The sequence below is a fragment of the Salmo trutta genome, chromosome 19 (genome assembly GCF_901001165.1).
Source record: "Salmo trutta chromosome 19, fSalTru1.1, whole genome shotgun sequence".
NCBI lineage: Eukaryota > Metazoa > Chordata > Actinopteri > Salmoniformes > Salmonidae > Salmo > Salmo trutta.
In genome coordinates, this window is record NC_042975.1 from 48,009,908 (window position 1) to 48,029,453 (window position 19,546).

At 40.9% G+C, this 19,546-nt stretch overlaps 1 protein-coding gene across 4 annotated transcripts; it reads left to right on the plus strand.

Annotated features, from left to right (window-relative positions):
* The first annotated feature begins 902 nt into the window (after positions 1-902).
* Positions 903-19,546, plus strand: LOC115154848 (fibroblast growth factor 13). 4 transcript variants are annotated; one of them, XM_029701511.1, is made up of 6 exons: positions 903-1,033; positions 1,443-1,565; positions 12,589-12,699; positions 12,899-13,002; positions 16,822-17,020; positions 17,585-19,546. In XM_029701511.1, the coding sequence occupies exons 2-6, from the start codon at positions 1,508-1,510 to the stop codon at positions 17,725-17,727; spliced, it is 615 nt and encodes a 204-aa protein (XP_029557371.1). In that variant the 5' UTR covers positions 903-1,033; positions 1,443-1,507; the 3' UTR covers positions 17,728-19,546. The 4 variants fall into 4 exon arrangements, with proteins under 4 accessions (XP_029557371.1, XP_029557372.1, XP_029557370.1 ...); XM_029701512.1 differs by lacking the exons at positions 903-1,033; positions 1,443-1,565 and adding an exon at positions 3,694-4,008; XM_029701510.1 differs by lacking the exons at positions 903-1,033; positions 1,443-1,565 and adding an exon at positions 5,540-5,788.

Sequence of the window (19,546 nt, forward strand, 5' to 3'; positions counted from 1 at the left end):
GTATTTAAATCCTATAGGAGAAAAAACATTGAAATCCTATAGGATACTATAGGATTCAAATACAAGTATCCAATTAGAATGCAATTAGAATCCAATAGAAAAATCGTATTAGATTTTGGAACCAGTCCTATTGGACTCCTATAGGATAGAATCCTATAAGATTTTATATACAATAATCTCATTGAAAAATCTTATCCATGTGCTGAAGTCTGGTCCGGATTATGGATCACATATGCCCCCTTTGCTGACTGTCTGTGCCCTTAACCACTTTATGTAACCCTCTCTAATATCTGTCTCCCCATCTGTACTTACATCTGTCCTGTCCAAAAAAATACTATAAAATAACTCGGATCTCCCCCCAAAAAAGTCAGTTAGCCTTATGCCAGAGCAGTTTGTCAACAGCAGGCCAGCGTTGATTTATAACAGATTTTAAAAACCCAGTCAATCTACTCTGCCCTAAATCTTGTAGGCTGTAGTTTTGAGCCAGTTAGTCTTGATTAGTTCGTTAGTAAAATAACTAAATGGACCTCAGAAAGTCCCTAATGACACAAAAGAAAGCCAAGATGAAGATAATAAAATGTTCTAAGCAGGTTTACCACTAAATACTTTTGATTATATAAGCATTCGTAGTCGTGATAATCACAACAACCTGAAACGAAGAAGTATGACAGATGTGTTGATGATGATGACGATGATGATGATTCTGATCACGATGATGATGAGGATGATGATTAGGCGTTATTGAAGTCCTTTTTGGAAGAGGCTACTGCCTGTATTGGGAGTGATAATACAAATACGGGGAGTATTTAATGCATTTCAGATGATTTAAATGTAGTTTAATTCATTTTGACTGTTTTGTTTCAATGAAATCTCTTGAAACAACTTGGCACTTGCACGGTGAAGTTGGCACCTTGGAATCTTGAGTCTCGGATAGAGTTCTTCAGAGTCTCGCAGGCGCTGGACCTGTGTGGCTGAGTGGGGGCGGCGTTGTCTGTTCTTGTGGAAGGACAAGGAGGGAGGTTACTCAATCTTGGTAAACTACCTCCGTTCACTTGCAATTTTGTATCACCTGCTATCAATTTGACACCTTTAAAACATATGATCGTTTATACCAATGTGTGTATGTCTCGGTCATGGCAGTTTTGCTTTGCTTGCAAAAACGTGGCGGAGTGGTCTGAGTATGGAACTGTGGTTTATAACAATGCTGAAAATATCTCATTTAAGATTACACTAAGATTACGTGTTTTATTGGACACTGAGTTCACATAGTAAATTATGTTTTATATATTACCTCTCTCAATAAATCAAGTTAGCAGACTCCCTGGCTAAACGACCAGTAGCCTACGGTCGAGTAGCTTATCCTTGGTGTTTTTGTGCCACAGAGCCCCACTTGATGATTAAAAAAAATCTGAAACCGCTTTACATACTGTTGTAATTCGAAGGAGAACCAGTGTGGCGTTGTTCTGCTGGGTTGAAGCTTCATTGTGCGATTTACCAAGACGGCTCTATGAGTGCAAAGACGGCGAAACAAGTGACAAAAGAGGAAAAGGAACATGCAACCAGAGGTGAGTGATCAGCCTACCTAAATGTCAGAATGTATAGCCTTTAGGAATGCTTTATGTCACTTCCACTGTGATGTAGGGGTTTAACATTAAGTCGGTTAATTATCTTTTAACTAAACTAATTCAGCAATATAATATCACAACGGATTTGGACTATTGTCAAGGTTACCTACACACAGTCGACCCGATATGCAAATAACAAGGAGAAACGACTTGATAGAAATGTAAATAGTGTAGGCTAAGCAGAATATGCCGTGTGCGTGGATTTTTAGCAGTAGGGGCGAGAAACGCGAGACAGACACCCAGTCTGTTATGACAACCGTAGTGCGTAGTGGAGAGGTTATGGTGGTTCACTGCGAGGTGCGCCTTCTGGACAAATATTAATGTCATGAACAGAATCTCCGCGGGAAACGCCGCAATGGAAGCTGGGAAAAATTAAATTGCCATGGAGACAAAGGAGGCAGTAGACCGCGAGTTCTCACCGCTTTCACTACAGGGAGTACACCAAATGATGTATATAAACCCTGAATTGCTGATTCTATGGATTGGCCATTGAGGCTTTGAAGCCACCGGTCGGCCATGTTGGCACTCCCCAGTTAATATAATTAAGTATTTTTTTGTTGTAGTGGGGACAGTAAAATTAGTCATCTCTAAAAAATATACTATAAGGAAAATATTTGTATAAATTTTTCCCTTTTGTATTTTTAAGTTTGCAATAAGTTGTCTGTAATAGAATAAATGTGGCAAAACGAATGTAGACGTTAATAAATGCATTTCTATTAGCTTCCAACATATTTTTACACTGTGGGGGAGTGCCAAGATGGAGGCACGGTGGCTTCAACACAGCGCCCCTTAGAAGTCATCTAGTGCATATATAATTCATTGAGTAGACCTCTACAGGGAGTAGACCTAACAGGATTTAGACCAAGAGCTCTCACAATAACATCATATTCATACATTAGAAAAACAATGGTTCATTCATAGCATTCACATGACTAGAATGACTAAATAGTAGCCTAGGTGGGCATCTCAGAGACTCCAGGTAATTGTAGCTACTCAGAGTAAGGATAAGTCAAAACAGTTATCTGGTAAGGGTACAACAAAACATCTCTGCACTCTCTCTCTCTCTCTCTCTTTCTCTCACACTCTCTCTCTTTCTCTGGTAGAAGGTTAGATGTCATTTAGCCAATTTCTAAGGACCCCAAAGGATCTTGTATTTTTAGACTATGCAGCGGATTAAGCTAGTGTGGACTGTAAACACAAAGTAATTCAACGTTCATAAAATCATGTGAATTAAGGAGGTTAAATAAAGTGCAGATAAAGCAACGGAACGGTTGATAACATAAGGATTTGCAAGTTGAGATGATGGAACTTTCAATTGCCTTTTTCCTTAAAGGATAGTAAAGGTGGGGATCTCCCGTAATGTTTCAGCTCAACATACATATTGGATTTTTTTACTGGATTTTCTACTGTCAAAGGGCTGTTTCGTGTTGTGTTTCAGGCCCCAACACCTTGTATAAACAAATGTTTTTATATTTTTTTTGTCCCATATGAATTGTTGCTTTAAAGCCCTGTTCTATGCTTTAGACATGAACACAAGTGACTGTCAATTGTGACAGCGTGAGCCACATTATTGTAGATTGTTATTCGGCAGATGGAGGTCTGTCTCTGCCCATAGCCACAGCAGACCCTAGGGCTGCAAGACTGCCGTCTCTCACCGCCCACTGATCATTTGTGGACACTAACATATCTATCCTGACAGTTTATCATCAGTATTAAAGTGTAGGAAGCTGGAGATAATGTAACTCGCCGCAATTGAACTACATGCATATATTTTTGATTCTGATTGATACCGTTTCAACGTATTCATTTATGCCAACTGATCATTTATCCAAAATACAAAGCAAATTTTGTATGGAAAAAGTAGAGGTATCAAAAAAGGCTTTTATTGAAGACGTTTAAATTACATTTACACCAAAAACCCTCCGTCCAATCTCCTTCGCCACAGGCTTACACACGACAGGAGCCCATCGACATGTGTCTTGGCGGCACAGTCACTCATCCTGAGTACTGGCAGTGCCTAGTCGCAATTATCCAGGCCAAATGGTGTGCATTACCTCCAGAAGAAAGATGCTCGGGCAAAACGATAATGAACATTTGTGTTCTTCCTTTATCTTGCAGGATATTCTGCTGTCTCTGGTGAGAGAGGGTTATATAAATCCATGTCTTACTGTGTGTTTCCAGTGTGTGTATTGTTGGTGCACACAATCTAACTTATTTTATGGTATGATATTAAATACCCTGGATTATGTTCTGTTACGGCAGGATTCTAGCCGATCTGTGGATGTGGTGATTATTGAGTCCCCCTGCCGTAATACGTGTTACAAAATCTTCTGCTGTCGATTGAAGCAAGCCATCAGAATGGGAAGAGAAATCTCTCCTGAGGGTTTGTCCATGAAAATGTTATGTTTGCACCTGGTTTGGCTTTTTGATATAGATCTTTGGGTTTTGCTCGAATTCAGTTGTCCTTTGAATGGCATGTTGATGTCATTCAACAGGATTATGATGTGCTTTTCCACGGAATTGGAACCCACCCGCAGCCTTGATGCACCACAGTAAACCTTTAATGCTTTTTTCCTTCATGGGAGAAGTAGTAGGTGATGATGTCTTGGACCACATTTTCGTCTGTACATAAAGCGTGTCAGAGATCCTAGATCAGTACTTATACTCTGACCCACTTTATGAATACGGACCCTGGGAGCCTCACTCACTCCTAAATGATTTGACTTTCATTTGGCTCCATCTAGTGGAGAGTGTTCAAGTGTAAAGAGTGACAACTCAACAGAGATAAGTTACCACCGGTTTGTAATCTGCACGTAAGAGGGCATACCTGGTATGCTGGTGTCCTTATAGCCTACCTTGAAAATACAATCTGTAGACTAAAGAATTTGAATTGGATTGGAAAAGAACGCCCCTGCCCTGAGATGAAGTTAAACCATAGTTTAACGGTAGAGATCATTGGAAATGGTTTCCCGGGAAGCTGGCCATTGTGTCTACATTGAAGTTTTCCCCAATGACTGTGGAAATGTTTATGTTTGTGGTCAGTTAGACTTTATAATAGAGTTACCTAATGATAGACAGGGTCGTTATATGACTGCATCTTACATATTGTAGTTTATATACTATATAGCCTACTCCCCGCACTAATTATGACTAATTCTAATTATTGAAAGATCTTTTTTCATTTGATTTTTTCTCTAATGCAAAACCGTTGGCCTCTTAGTCACCACGATGACGACCATCTGGGTCGTAACAGGAAGAAAGAGCATGTTAATATAATTGTCCCGAGCTGTAGGCCTAATAAGACTTCCTTATTACTTCTGGATTTAATGAGTTGCTAGTAAAATCTTTAAAGCTGCAATCCTTAACGGTGAAACTGCCACATTCGTTTGCGATATTACAACAACAAAGAAGTTACTGCAAACAATGAACACGTGCAATAGAACAGAAGCATATATGTACTGTGCATTTTGTTTGCCATGATGCGCAACGTTCCCCCAGCGCTCCCCACCTCTGCTTCATCAACAACAACAAAAACTATTACAACTGCTGTGGGGCAGAAAGTGGCTCTGTTCCCCCCTACTGCAGAATCCATCTTTAAGGGGAGTGGATTGCTTGGCGTCCCCTTTCTTTCCACGTCTATTGTGGGAGTGTTGTAGTCTATGTAATGGATACCTGCGATCTATTTGATGTTTAGATCAATTCAGCTATGAAGACATCAATGTCACAGTCCATAACATTCACAATTTACAGTATGTTTAATGCCAAGGTGAATAAAATGAACATTTGCCATAACAAAGGATAGACTTCCAAGCCAGTATATGCCATGTTATGTTTGTAAAATGGTTCCCTTACCTTCCTGCACATCAGCGTAGGCTACAGTGGCTCAGTAATGCATGTTTTTTTCCCCCGATCAGCGATACCTTGGGATAAATCAATAACGAGCGTTTCTAAAGTCATAATAATGGCCAACTAATGCTCTATAATGATCTCCTATCACAACCACGTGCACAGATTTAATGGATGGAATGCCTTTGAGAATTGTCGGTTTAAACTTCGGAAAGTCCTCTTCCCTTTCACTGTGCATATCGGGGAAGTGCTGAAACATCAACAAAGGACTCTTCCTTGGCGAAGCATGACTTTCCCTCTGCGGAGATCAGCATCAGGTACGCTCGTTTAAATACGTTTTATTGTTAAAATATAGAATAATCTTTGTGTTTTTAAAATAAAATAGAAAAAAAATGTTTTGGTGGGGAGGAGGCCCCGATTTAGCTAAAAAGTGTCGTACTTTTCCCATTCAATAAAATATTAGGCATAGCCCACACTCTTAGCAAAAAGGGTTCCAAAAGGGTTCTTCGGCTGTCCCCATGGGAGAACCATTTTTGGTTCCAGGTAGAACCCTTTTGGGTTCCATGTAGACTCTGTGGAAAGGGTTCTTCATGGAACCCAAAAAGGTTCTATGTGGAACCAAAAGGGTTTTACCTGGAACCAAAATGTGTTCATCAAAGGGTTATCCTATGGGGACAGCCGCAGAACCCTTTTAGGTTCTAGATAGCACCTTCCTTTCTAAGAGTGTACTGAGCCGACATAGCCTAATCCTCTTGTTGCATACTGTAGGTTGAAGTAGTTTGCCCCTCCTGGAGTGCCTGTTGTGAGTATGAGTGCTGTCCACGGTGCTGATCTTAGACTAACGGTCCCTGTCTATGGTGCTGAGCTCAGAGGTAACATCCCTGTCCCTGGTGCTGATCTTGTGACGTTTTTGCACACGGTGCTAATGTAGTGACATTCCCTGTCAAATATAATTGAGTAGGTGTTTCATAGAAATAGTAGTGTACGTTTGCGCTGTCCAAGGTGCTAAAGTTAAGTGAAGCTCCCTGTCCAAGGTACTGAAGTCCTAAGTGACACTCCCTTTCCAAGGTGCTGAAGTTATAAATGACGCTTTGACATTTTGACATTTTGTTGCTTTCCTGCGATATTTGATGTTAAAAAATGTATCTATTCACAGTTTACCCGTTGTTGTTGGTATGGGTGAGAATGTTATTTTACTGTTGATAAGAGAAGGCAAGAATTAGGTGATTCTAAGTGAGTGATTCTCTATGAACTGCAGGTGACGCAATTGAAGAAATGATCTGTGTTAAGGGCCTTAGAGAGGGCAATTGAACACCAGAGGAACGTAAACAGAAAGTCAAAACAACAGTGCCACTAGTATAAACCTAGATTTATACCACGAATCAAGCAACTAAAGGGCTTTAAAGTGGGGTTGTAATTTGATTGAAATCTTTAATCCAAATACAAAGAAAGTTATAGGGGAAAATTATACTAGCCTGCGTGGACATTTTATTTCACATTAGATCTCATTAAATCGCAATCGAAGAATATGATTGGTTATTCTTTAATTATTCATCCAAATAAAACTAGGAGGCGCCACTCATTGATCCTCGAACTTTCATTGACATGAAAGGACCTATAGGATATATGGCGCCAAATCCGAAGCCACAACTAAATTTAAACGCATTTCAATCTGATGACGGATGTGGTTGTTACCTGAGTGAAGACAGGCAAGGCATTGACGTTGGATAGATGTTACCTCAAGATGAAGACCTATACCATAGTCCTTCAGGAATCCGACGACATTTCAGTTTATGTTCTCGGCGCATCGGAATGCACCAATTTCATTAACCCTTTGGAAAGTATATTATTCAGATTCATATCACATGACCATATCCCTGTTGGAGAGGGGACAGGGAGCTGAATGAGGCATGATCTGCCGCAAACAAGTTAGTCTTAGCAGAAAACACTCAGCTGGATACACCTCCCTCTCTTGATTCTTTTTGCGATGAGGACATATGCGACATCAGAGCTATCTATATATATCCCTGGATTTATACGATACAACGTTTTCTTGAATTGTTTTTGGATCAGCGTCTCATGCCTTGCCTGTCAAGATGCTTATATTCAGTTACCTGTTTCTCCTAATCAATTTGGACAAGACTCCTGTCTATTGCACAATTCATACCGCAGAGTTAGGGAGGTGAAAGGAGTAATGGAACCACTAGTATTCTGCCAGCAGCACAAATTAGGGCGTCACTTTTATATGGTAATGAGGAAACCTTCAAAATATAAGCCCACCACTTTTCAACATCATTTTCATTCAGCCATGAAGACATCAATGTCACAGTCCATAACATTCTCCATTTACAGTATATTTAATGCCAGGGTGAATAAAATGAACATTTGCCATAACAAAGGATAGACTTCTAAGCCAGTATATGTTTGTAAAGGGGTTCCTTTACCTTCCTGCATATGAGGTCGAAAAGTGTCCGAATTGCCCTGAAATTATATTTAAATATACATTTGATATTTATTTAATGTAGTGGTGGACACCAATTGTGATAAGTCGATGTGATACCGATATTGTCTGATATCGATATGAGCAAGGCATATTGTGATATTGGTTTATTCTTCAGTGTTCTGTAAAAAAAATCTTACATAACTCTTCCTGCATGCGCAATGCCCTCCAACAGACCTTCTCACAGGCTGCTTCTCATTCTTTAAAAAACGAACACTAAAACTAAAACAGGCTCCTTAGCCTACTTAGTCAACTGTGGATGGGGTTCCCATTGTATTTAAACCTGTTTAGGTAGGCTTATGCCACCATAAGAAACCTGGCCCAATGGGACAAGCGCTTGTCTGGACTATACAGAAAAGTGAACATTCAACACAGTAGCAATGTATTATTCTACAAACCGACATATCAATATTGAATCGAAAAAACGCAACTGATGTCGATATAGATTTTCCATATCGGTGCCCATCATTCATTTTGTTTATTTATTCAATGATTGATTGAAACCAATCATAGAGTGTGTTAGACCATGCATATTTAGCCTAAACATTTGACGAAATGGGGGGACTGAAATGAATGAGCGTATCCTAGTGTGTTAGACCATGCATATTTAGCCTAAACATTTGATGAAATGGGGGGACTGAAATGAATGAGCGTATCCTAGTGTGTTAGACCGGGAATTAACTGACACGTTTTATTAAATCAATTGCAGTGCTTCTCAGAATATTTTCTCTTTCGACTGTTATTGTGGCTTGTCTCACGTAATGCACTTTAAACTCAGAACGTGCCTTTGCTGACCGTCCCAGACAATCGCCATAATATAAATTGTAACTGATCTTGTCTCTGTTATTGTTTTTGAAAACGAGTTAATAGACCTTTACTGTATACTGCTAACCTTGTTAGATAAGCAACACATAAAGGCCTGTAACTTGTAAATAATTGTGTCCATTGCTGTTCTGAAAGCGTGATTATACTGTGTACTAATAGCCTGGTTGATATTCATTACGTTTAACTTCTAAATAAACACGATTTTCATTTGGAATAAAATGTTTGCAAGGTGTGTTTGCTTTTTGAGTGTTAATAGTTCTGTGTGTATATAGGCATTGGCTTCAGGACCATGGATAGCGCCAGATCATTGTAAGGCGGTTTCACCTACAATGTTCATATTAAGTACTTGAAATACTTGGGGTTGTTGATAGAGGTAGTCTTCATACATTTCAGACCCACATTTTACGACACAGGTACTCTACTTTTTATCTACAGTCAAAAATGTCTTCGGTGTTTCAAGTACAGCGTCATCAATGAATTGCAGTGCATTGAGGAGGAGGAGAAGAAAGTGCTGCTGGGTATTTAGACCACAGTCCCCCATTAAATGGCACCATATATAGATAAACTATATGATATATCTTTATGAGCCAATGCAATTGCTGGGGACCAATGGATTGGTTGGAGTAGAAAGTGCTGCTGGGTATTTAGATCGCATTTCCTCATGAAATAACACCATATATAGATTCTACAGACCCCACTGAGTAATCCCAATCCCCCTTTTACCTCTGCACATTGGATCGTTTTTTCTATATAAGCCAATATGTAATTCATACACAGTGTATGGAGAGGGTGGAGTAAGGAGTCACTAGCACTCTGTATTAAACCCATTGCCCAGACCAATTTAGGTTTTGCAGACTCTATTGAGTAATTCCAGTTACATGTATTCTATTAAAAGTGTATTTCTTTAAATATAGTCTACACAATAGCTTTCAACATACCAGTATTGGTGTAAACCTTCTAAAGTGGTTGCAATGCTGTGAAAAACATTTGTACTGCACTAGAGTGCTAAATATATATATATTCCTAAAGTTTAGCGTGTCTTTGCAGGGGGACTCTTATTTTTAAATAAAAAATCTGTGCTTTTGCAGCCAGCATAATATCCTGCTGCTAGGAGAACGGTAATAGGGGAACCTCTGCACCAAAATGAGGCTAGACTCTCTCTCTCCTCACAGCATAACATACATGATTTTTATACCTCATGGCTTTAACAGGTTCCCTTTACCGTAAGCCATACTGTATGTGGCATTGGCTCCAACCCAGAGGAGAGGATTGCTTGTGGTTGCTGCATCAACGGCACACATAACTATGACAAGAGTTGTTTTATTGACTGAAAAACAATTTGAGGACTGCATTTTTCTCACGTAGAGCGGACACATCACAGCCATTGTGTGCATGCAAGAGAAGCTGCGGTGATCAACAACAAATCAAATGCATAAATTGGAGGGACTAGCTGTTGATTCACAGCTGAAGGCGCCCAAGGTTTTTCTGCTTGGAATATCCCAAATCTTCTTTTCCAGCTTTGACAATTAAAATGTGTAGGCTAATATAATGATTTTATTACACACTTGAAGGCTATCATGGATTATTTGGTTGACTTAAAAACAATACTACAAAGACTGCATTGGATAATAGTCATTGTTTGGTGAGCGGAGGATCTCCAATTTTCTCCTGGGACGTTTTGTCATCACCAAGCCGCCAAGCTGGCTATGGCCGCGGCGATCGCCAGCTCCCTCATTCGGCAGAAGAGGCAGGCGAGGGAGCGGGAGAAGGCGAATGCCTGCCGCTGCGCAAGCAGTCCGGATAATTGCAAAGCAGGGGACAGGGGACCCTGTGAGAAACCGAGCAAGCTGAACGTGTTCTCACGCGTCAAACTCTTTGGCTCTAAGAAACGGAAGAGAATAAGGCGACCAGGTGTGATCTTTCGACTTAACACAAAAAAAACGGTCATCATAACCATCATCATCATCAGCGGTGTAGTGGTGACTGGAGAAGTGGGTATACTTTCATTTTGCTAATCATTTCCCAAACGGTCAGCCCGGCGAAAGGAAAGGTGCCCTGTGTGAGAAATTCTATGAGAAGCAGTGATATACACTCTGAATGATCTAAAATGATCAATCCCATATTGGTCTTTCACAGTCAGGCCAACCCAAGCCGTACTGTGCAATTGGGCTAATTGTAGGCCTGTTATTGAAACAGATAAATGAGGCTGTCAGAAATGTACAGGTTTCGAATTTTTCCCATTTTCTTCAGGTTTTTGGTCTCAGTCACACTTTTTTAATAGAAAAAAACGACAACATTTGGTGTTCTAAGTCGATAACAAACCTTAAACCACATCAGGAGACCATTTTAGAGGTTTGGGAAAAATCTAAGAATTTTAGATTTTTAAGTGTAGTTACCCTTTAATTCAAGTGTGCAGGCACCTAGCACTGTTGTTTGGTTAGTGGTGTTTCTGTAGCACATAAGATGGAGTTTGCAAAAAAAATGCCAATGGATTGGTGCAAATAATCATGATATCATTCTGCCAGGTAGGCATAGGCTACTTTGTAGCTATTTAATATTTAATTGAGAAGGTTTATGGGAAAGCCTTTTTCGTCTACCAGAAGCCGGTTAGGCCTATCATCACCATCGTTCAATTTTTCCTGTTCCTTAAATGTTGAAACCTGGATGTTTTACTTCATATTATGAGGCATGTCTTACCTTGCTTTAAAGTAGCCTATAGCCAAAATCCCACCATAGAATATATGGAGGTAATTATTTTATAAAGACTTCCTCATTATGAGTTCTCCTGTTCTATTGGTTTTCTTTCCACTTTCTTTCATTGTCTAGCAGCCAAAGGCATTATCCTAGTCATATTAGCATCCCATGATAGTTGTTGCATCTTTAGATCTCCCCTCTTTCTAAATTTCTGCTCACATGTGCAGTGCGCATTTTTCGAACAGTATTTATCCGCAAATTGCATTTCGGAACATTTGCACATAGGACTACCGCTGCACCTAAAATGTGATCAAATAATAGTTTACCAACATTTTAAGATAAACATTGTGATCTGTTCCATCAGCCGTATTAATTGATGTGGCATGTACCTCCACCACACTACTTTGATACGCATCGTGGGGACTACGAAGTGAGTATACGCAATGCCCACTGAAAAATAAGTCGGTATACCCTTCACTACACCACTGATCATCACCACGAACACCAACAGCACCACTTCTATCACACCACTCAACACTTTCAAATGTGAAGACCTTGGAGTAATGGAACCTCTGTCCAAATGGTGATGTTATAGCATAAGAAAGACCTTATTTGACGACCTATTCCATCAAACTCTGGTGATCCTGCAAGTCCATGCACTCATCAATTCATTACCTCACTCGAACACTTAAGACACCAGCAATACATTCAGTGTTATTATCGGAGAAGTGCACAACACCTTCACACTTCCAACGCTTCTGTTGTGCATGAAATTATCATCTAAACAAGAATTACATTCAAAATACATTGTACCGTATCCAGGAAGCTAGTGCACCTGTTTTTGAATCGATGAATTAGCTTCTTTTTTTTTTTGCATGGCCCGTCACCACGATCCCAGGTACCCATCACACTGTCTGGGTTTGTGCCATAGTGTGATGTCTGCGGGATGCCTGAGGTTCCCCGGAAAGTTTACTACTGACTGTGAAGCAGTGGCAAACGAGTAGCGCTGGACTATAGACTTGGCATATGTCCAATCTCTTCTCTCCTCCTCTCTTCCCTCTCCTCCCGTTCTCCCGCTCTGCCCTGTCATCGCCGCAGAGCCCCAGCTCAAGGGGATAGTAACGAGGCTGTACAGCCGCACAGGCTTCTACCTTCAGATGCAAGCTGATGGAACCATCGATGGAACCAAGGACGAGGACAACAGCCATGGTAGGACGATGTGCATTTGACTGGTGTTTTTGCCTTTAATTCATGCTGATTTCAGATTATTGTTATGTAGAATTCAAGAAGAAATGTAGGCTTGACTTTTTTGTTCAACATTTCCTGCAGCTGTATTTTCACTATTACATATTGAGTATAATGTTTCTCTTATACAGTATACCTCTCTCTTTTGTATTCCACATTGCAGCTGTGTTCAACCTCATTCCTGTTGGGCTGCGAGTTGTGGCCATCCAGGGGGTTCAGACCAAACTCTACCTGGCCATGAACAACGACGGCTTCCTGTATACCTCTGTGAGTCTCCTTCCTTCCCAACCAGGGGCGAAAATCTGATATCAACTTTGGAGGGGACAATTACATGAAATTCTCTCAAGAGCAATTCCTGAGGGGGACACCAAAAGTAGTGCTGTAACACATAGCCTACATTGTAATATGGTAAATGTATATTGAGGAACCAAAGAAATAAGGTGTTTGCCGTACTCCTAACTACCGGTACCCAAAACTACACAACTAATCACAACAGCAATACCATTGCCTTTAACAAATCTTAGTTCAGTCACCAGTTTAAGGTGAGAGTGGGGGTATCCATGGCATTTTCCAATTATGTTCCTATTTTACAAGTCAAAAAAATTGAGAACCTTTCATAATGTTGCCAAACAAAGACTCAACAAACTTACCTGAGACTCCCTGTCTCTGCCAGTCTGTCCCTGCATATCTGTCCCCAACTCTGCTGTCTGTGTGCCATCTGTTGCCTGCTCTGCCTAATGACATCATTGTGAAACATTTCCATTAGAATTTCATTTCTTTCTTATGAACATTTTATCAACTAGTCTTTGAGATATTAGGCTACTAGGGTTCTTACTATGTGTTTTGGTGTACTGAAAAATACTCTGATGTCCGTCTTTTATTTTTCTGCCATTTTTCTACCTGGCTGGCTGGCTAGCTACACACACAGTGTGTAGGTTATTTACAGTAGGAGATGGGCTTCTATCATCTTCAATCATTCTATTTGGACTTCGATCTAAAAGGTAGCTAGCAAATGTGAAACGGATTAAAATGACAAGAGTTGACAGCTGTATGAGTTCACCATTTACACAACATATGCTGCAACCTTTTGTAATTTTAATAGTTTGTTTCATATTGGCTGGCTTCCAACAATAGCTGAATTTGCAAAGCTAGCGAGCACCAATTCAGTTTCAGTGGTGTTTGCTATAATCTTTGCTACCCGGGTTAAATAAAGGTGAAATAAAATAAATAAAAGTTCACTTGCGACAATTTAGCTTTTGCAACGAGACCATTAAATATATTTAAGACAATGGTAGAAGAGAGTGTAGTTCTGTTCAGTTTGGATTTCAGTTTATCGCTAACCTTATCACAGGGACTTTGAAGCACTAATTTACATCATCTGCATGCTGATTCCATCTTTGACGACGCCACATAAATGGAATAGGTACTAGCTAGCTTAATAGTTAATATTTGCGTGCTAGCTCTGCATATTCAGCTAGTGTGTGTGCGCGATTGACTGGATTAACCTCACGTCAGTTACGTTCATTGAGTGCCTTTCAGACAGTAGATACGACCTCTCTGTTACCTAGCAAGCTAAGGAACTGGCAGTGGATCAAACCATTGTGAGGCAAAGGGTGGGGGGGTTGCAATCTTTTGAAACTTAAAAACGTGCTATTAAGTGTCTATAATCAGCACAATTGCTTTCATTGCGTATTATTAATATTATTTAAATTACATAGTTATGTTTCAGTGATATATTGGGGGGGACAAATCATATTTTTCCCAGGATGGGGGGGTCGTGTCCCCCCCGTCCCCCCCGGGATTTCCGCCCCTGTTCCCAACCACAACATTGGGTCTCCTACACGCTACACACAGGTTGTACAGTACATTCGGAAAGTATTCAGACCCCTTGACTTTTTCCACATTTTGTTACATTACAGCCTTATTCTAAAATGTATTAAATAAATGTTTTTCCTCATCAATCTACACATAATAACCCGTCCAGCCAAACTGAGCAATCGGGGGAGAAGGGCCTTGGTCAGGGAGGTGACCACGAACCCGATGGTCACTCTGACAGAGCTCCAGAGTTCCTCTGTTGAGATGGGAGAACCTCCCAGAAGGACAACCATCTCTGCAGCACTCCACCAATCAGGCCTTTATGGTAGAGTGGCCAGACTGAAGCCACTCCTCATTAAAAGGCACATGACTGCCCACTTGGAGTTTGCCAAAAGGCACCTAAAGGACTCTCAGACCATGAGAAACAAGATTCTCTGGTTTGATGAAACCAAGATTGAACTATTTGGCCTGATTGCCAAGCGTCACGTATGGAGGAAACCTGGCACCATCCCTAAGGTGAAGCATGGTGGTGGCAGCATCATGCTGTGGGGATGTTTTTCAGTGGCAGGGACTGAGAGACTAGTCAGCATCGAGGGAAAGATGAGCAAAGTACAGCGAGATCCTTGATGAAAACCTGCTCCAGAGCGCTCAGGACCTCAGACCGGGGCGAAGGTTCACCTTCCAACAGGACAATAACGCTAAACACACAGCCAAGACAACGCAGGAGTGGCTTCGGGACACGTCTCTGAATATCCTTGAGTGGCCCAGCCAGAGCCCGGACTTGAACCCGATGTAACATCTCTGGATAGACCTGAAAAAAGCTGTGCAGAGACGCTCCCCATCCAACCTGACAGAGCTTGAGAGGATCTGCAGAGAAGAATGGGAGAAACTCCCCAAATACAGGTGTGCCAAGCTTGTAGCGTCTTACCCAAGAAGACCCAAGTAATGCCAAAGGTGCTTCAACAAAGTACTGAGTAAAAGGTCTGAATACTTATGTAAATGTGATATTTCTGTTTTTTATTTTTAATACATTTGCAGAAATGTAAAAAAAACTGTTTTTTGCTTTGTCATTATGGGATATTGTGTGTAGATTGATGAGGGAAACAAGCAATTTAATCATTTTTACAATAAGGCTGTAATGTAACAAAATGTGGAAAAAGTCAAGGGTTGTGAATACTTTCCGAATGCACTGTATACCACAGTATAGTAATTACCTGTGTTACTGAGCTAGTTGATTACATTGAAGGTCACCTTAACTGCCATGTTAATTACATTTAAGAATCATTTGTTGGTGTGAAAACCCAAGTTGGTTCCATTTGTTATGTCCCCATTGGTAACCTGCATCTTATTGAGAGGGCTGGTTTGTATTCTGGAAGAGTTGCAAGTTACCATGGAGACACATGAGTATGGAAATGCTAATGTTAACCCTCTCAAGTTGTTGTTGTTTTGGTAAGGTTATTTAGCAATCTGGATGGATATTGAATTTCAAACACTTTATTTAGATTCAATATGTTTATTTAAATTCCCTAAAGCATAGTATAGTCATTTGTGTGTGTGTGTATGTGTGCGTGTGTGCGTGCGTGTGTGTGCGTGTGCGTGTATATGTGTGTGTGTGGTCACCATGAACATCGGTGTCGCTGGATATCTCGTGCCAGAATGTGGTTTTGTATCGATCTTTACCAATGAAAGTATTGATCTTTGTCTGGCAATTGAATGAGTCAGTGTTTTCATAGTGTGCAGTTTAAAAGTCACAATCTGAACAAGCTGTGAGAGTGATGGATGGCTCATGGTGGCTCCAAAAATCAGAGATTCCCATCCTAGGCTTATTCACATAGTATGGCAAGCGAGTTCAATTCAGCTCATCAGTCAACTGAGGTTTTCGCATTGTAGATTTGCTGCCGGGCACTGTGTGGCCGTCCTATCCTGACTTGTAAGCTGTGCGCGTAAAAGGTTCCCAAGCATAGAAATGGAATTGGTCCCAACTGCATTTCAGCTCAGTCTTCTGTGCCGCTTTGAACCGATTCCGATTTCATTCCAGTTAGTTGTTCCATCCCTTCTGTCGTCATTTACTCCCCTATGGGCATTTGATATGAATGGATAGCCTAGGTGAGAGTGAAATGGCTGAAACTAGGTGGAGCTTTCTTTCTTTCTCTCTCTCTCTCTCTCTCTCTCTCTCTGTCTGTCCATCTCGGTTTCCTCTCTCTTCATTTTATCTCTCACATACACACATTCCCACTCCTGTCTTTCTCTCTTCGCTGCCTCCCTCTTTAGGAGCACTTCACCCCAGAGTGTAAGTTCAAGGAGTCGGTGTTTGAGAACTACTACGTGACCTACTCCTCCATGATCTACAGACAGCAGCAGTCAGGCAGGGCCTGGTATCTTGGCCTCAATAAAGAGGGGGTCATCATGAAGGGCAACCATGTGAAGAAGAATAAACCAGCGGCCCACTTCATCCCTAAACCACTGAAAGGTACGCGGGCCTTTTTCTGCGAGGCTTTGTGTATCTGTGTTGAAGTCTATTGGGGGAACCCTGAAGTGGCTCGTTAGAAAGACTCGCCCTAGTATATTTTGGCGTTTTACTGAAGAATGTTTGTCAAAAGCATAATCAGTGTTGGGGAAGCTACTCTGGAAATATAGTTTACCAAGCTACCGGTTACTTCACACCGGCAGAAGTAAAGTTACACTAAAGCGACCCTTAAGAAACACATTGTTTACTTAACTAAAGTTACTTTGAAAAAGTAGTTCACTACATCCAAACTACTTTCGATGCCGATAAAGAAAGGAAATTCTTGCCTACTTTATCCATATTTTATTTTTGCAAAATAAGTAGTGCGTAGTTCCAGTAGTTAGCTACACCGCCTCATGGCAAACAAAGTATTTAACTACTGTAAACACCACCAAGATTTGAATGTAGTTCAACTACCACCAAGCTGGAGCAAAATGTAATTACTACTCCCCAACACTGTGCATAATACAGATAACCAGACTTTATCTTTACCAAACGTGATCTCCTCTCTGCCTCTTTCTCTTCCAGTTGCCATGTACAGAGAACCATCACTCCATGACCTGACCGAGTTCTCCCGCTCCGGCAGCGGTACTCCCACCAAGAGCCGCAGTGCATCGGCCCTGCTGAACGGTGGAGGGAAGACACTGAGCCAGAACGAGCAGTCCACATAGCTGTGGGGATCAGCCTCGGGCAGAGGGCGGCTCTCCCAATCGTACAGTAAGCAGACTCAACTGATCCTCGTCAAACTGAACAGGTGGAGAGCAAGGAAATGAGCTTAGCTTAGTGTGTACTGAAACCACTGTGACAGACTGTGACATCATCAATGAAATAAATCCATGAGCTTCTGCGGGTCAACTTTGCTATGAACTTTGATACAAAAGGCCTAAACCATTTTCCTGGTCTGGAGTATATATTCTTCCGTGGATTATTCTTGAGCATATGTAGCGTATTACCCATGTATATCTTTCTCTAAGGGTCTTGAGAGGGAGAGCTACTGGCCAGTATTTATGTGGTCCGTGATCGGTCGCTTCCATGCCTCCTTAAAAAAGCAATTTTTTGGGGGTGTTTGAGTCCAAGAAAGGTGTACATATCTGCAAGCCTTCTGCCTCGGTCTGACTATCTGCCATATGCATTGCTTGCCAGCCGTACCCATTGCGTTCATTTGTTCCTGTGTACCAAAGACTCAAACCTGTTTCTCTGGTTTTGCTGAAGACAAAAAAGTCGAAAACACTGTGGACTAATCGTACTACCTACTATTTACAACATACTGTTTGGCAAAAATGTATACAATAAGTAACACATTTCAACATACTAGGCTCACTCATACTGAAAATGCCTCATCTATAATGCGTTGTTTTCCACCATTCATACATTTTGGTACAACTCTTCCCCTTATCTGATTATCAGCTGTTGCCAAACACAACGTTGGTCTGAAAAGAGGTTTCTCTTCCCCCCCAATAGCACGTAGCGAACTCGTACTAGACGAAACGTGAAATGACTATGACATCGTGGCATTTAAAGCGTCTAACATTTTCTAAATTTGACACACCATAAAACTTTCTTTCGAACGCAAGTAGACTATGAGTAGGCCACGGGTAATGGGACACGGCCAATGTGTGGTTTATAGGGACTTGTTTTCACAGACCCTCTCTGTTTATCTATATTATTTGAAGAGTCAGTTTCCACCCTCAGTTATTACATCCGAAAGCCTAACTAGAGACCTCTTGAGTTTTGGGAGATCTTGTTGTTTGAATACTTACGTCAACCCTTTTACAGCGTTGTGTCATTAGTAGGTTCCTTTTCCATTCTAGATGACATAGCAAACCACGAACGTACTTTCATAGTGTATTTAGGTGTGTTTCGTCATTTGTTTACGTGTATGTGTATTACGTGCTTGCTTGCGTGTATGTGCAAGGATAATAACATAATCCCTGATTTTTTTTTTTTAATGTACAATCAAGCGGGGATTATTAGTGAAATTGAGGGCTCTTCCAGATAAAATGATTGTATGTATTCTCCTGCATTGTTTTTTCCTTCCCTGGGGCCAAATGCACTGAACAAAAAATATAAATGCAACATGCAACAATTTCAAAGATGTGACTGAGTTACAGTTCATATAAGGAAATCAGTCAATTGAAATAAATAAATTAGTCCCTAATCAATGGATTTCACATGACTGGGAATACAGATATGCAACTGTTGGTCACAGATACCTTTAAAAAAAGTTAGGGGCATGGATTTAAAAAATACTGTAAGTATCTGGTGTGACCACAATTTGCCTCATGCAGCGTGACACATCTCCTTCACATATAGTTGACCAGGCTGTTGTTAGTGGCCTGTGGAATGTTGTCCCACTCCTCTTCAATGGCTGCGTGAAATTGCTAAATATTGCCGGGAACTGGAACACACTATCATACACGTTGATCCAGAGCATCCCAAACATGCTCAATGCGTGACATGTCTGGTGAGTATGCAGGCCTTGGAAGAACT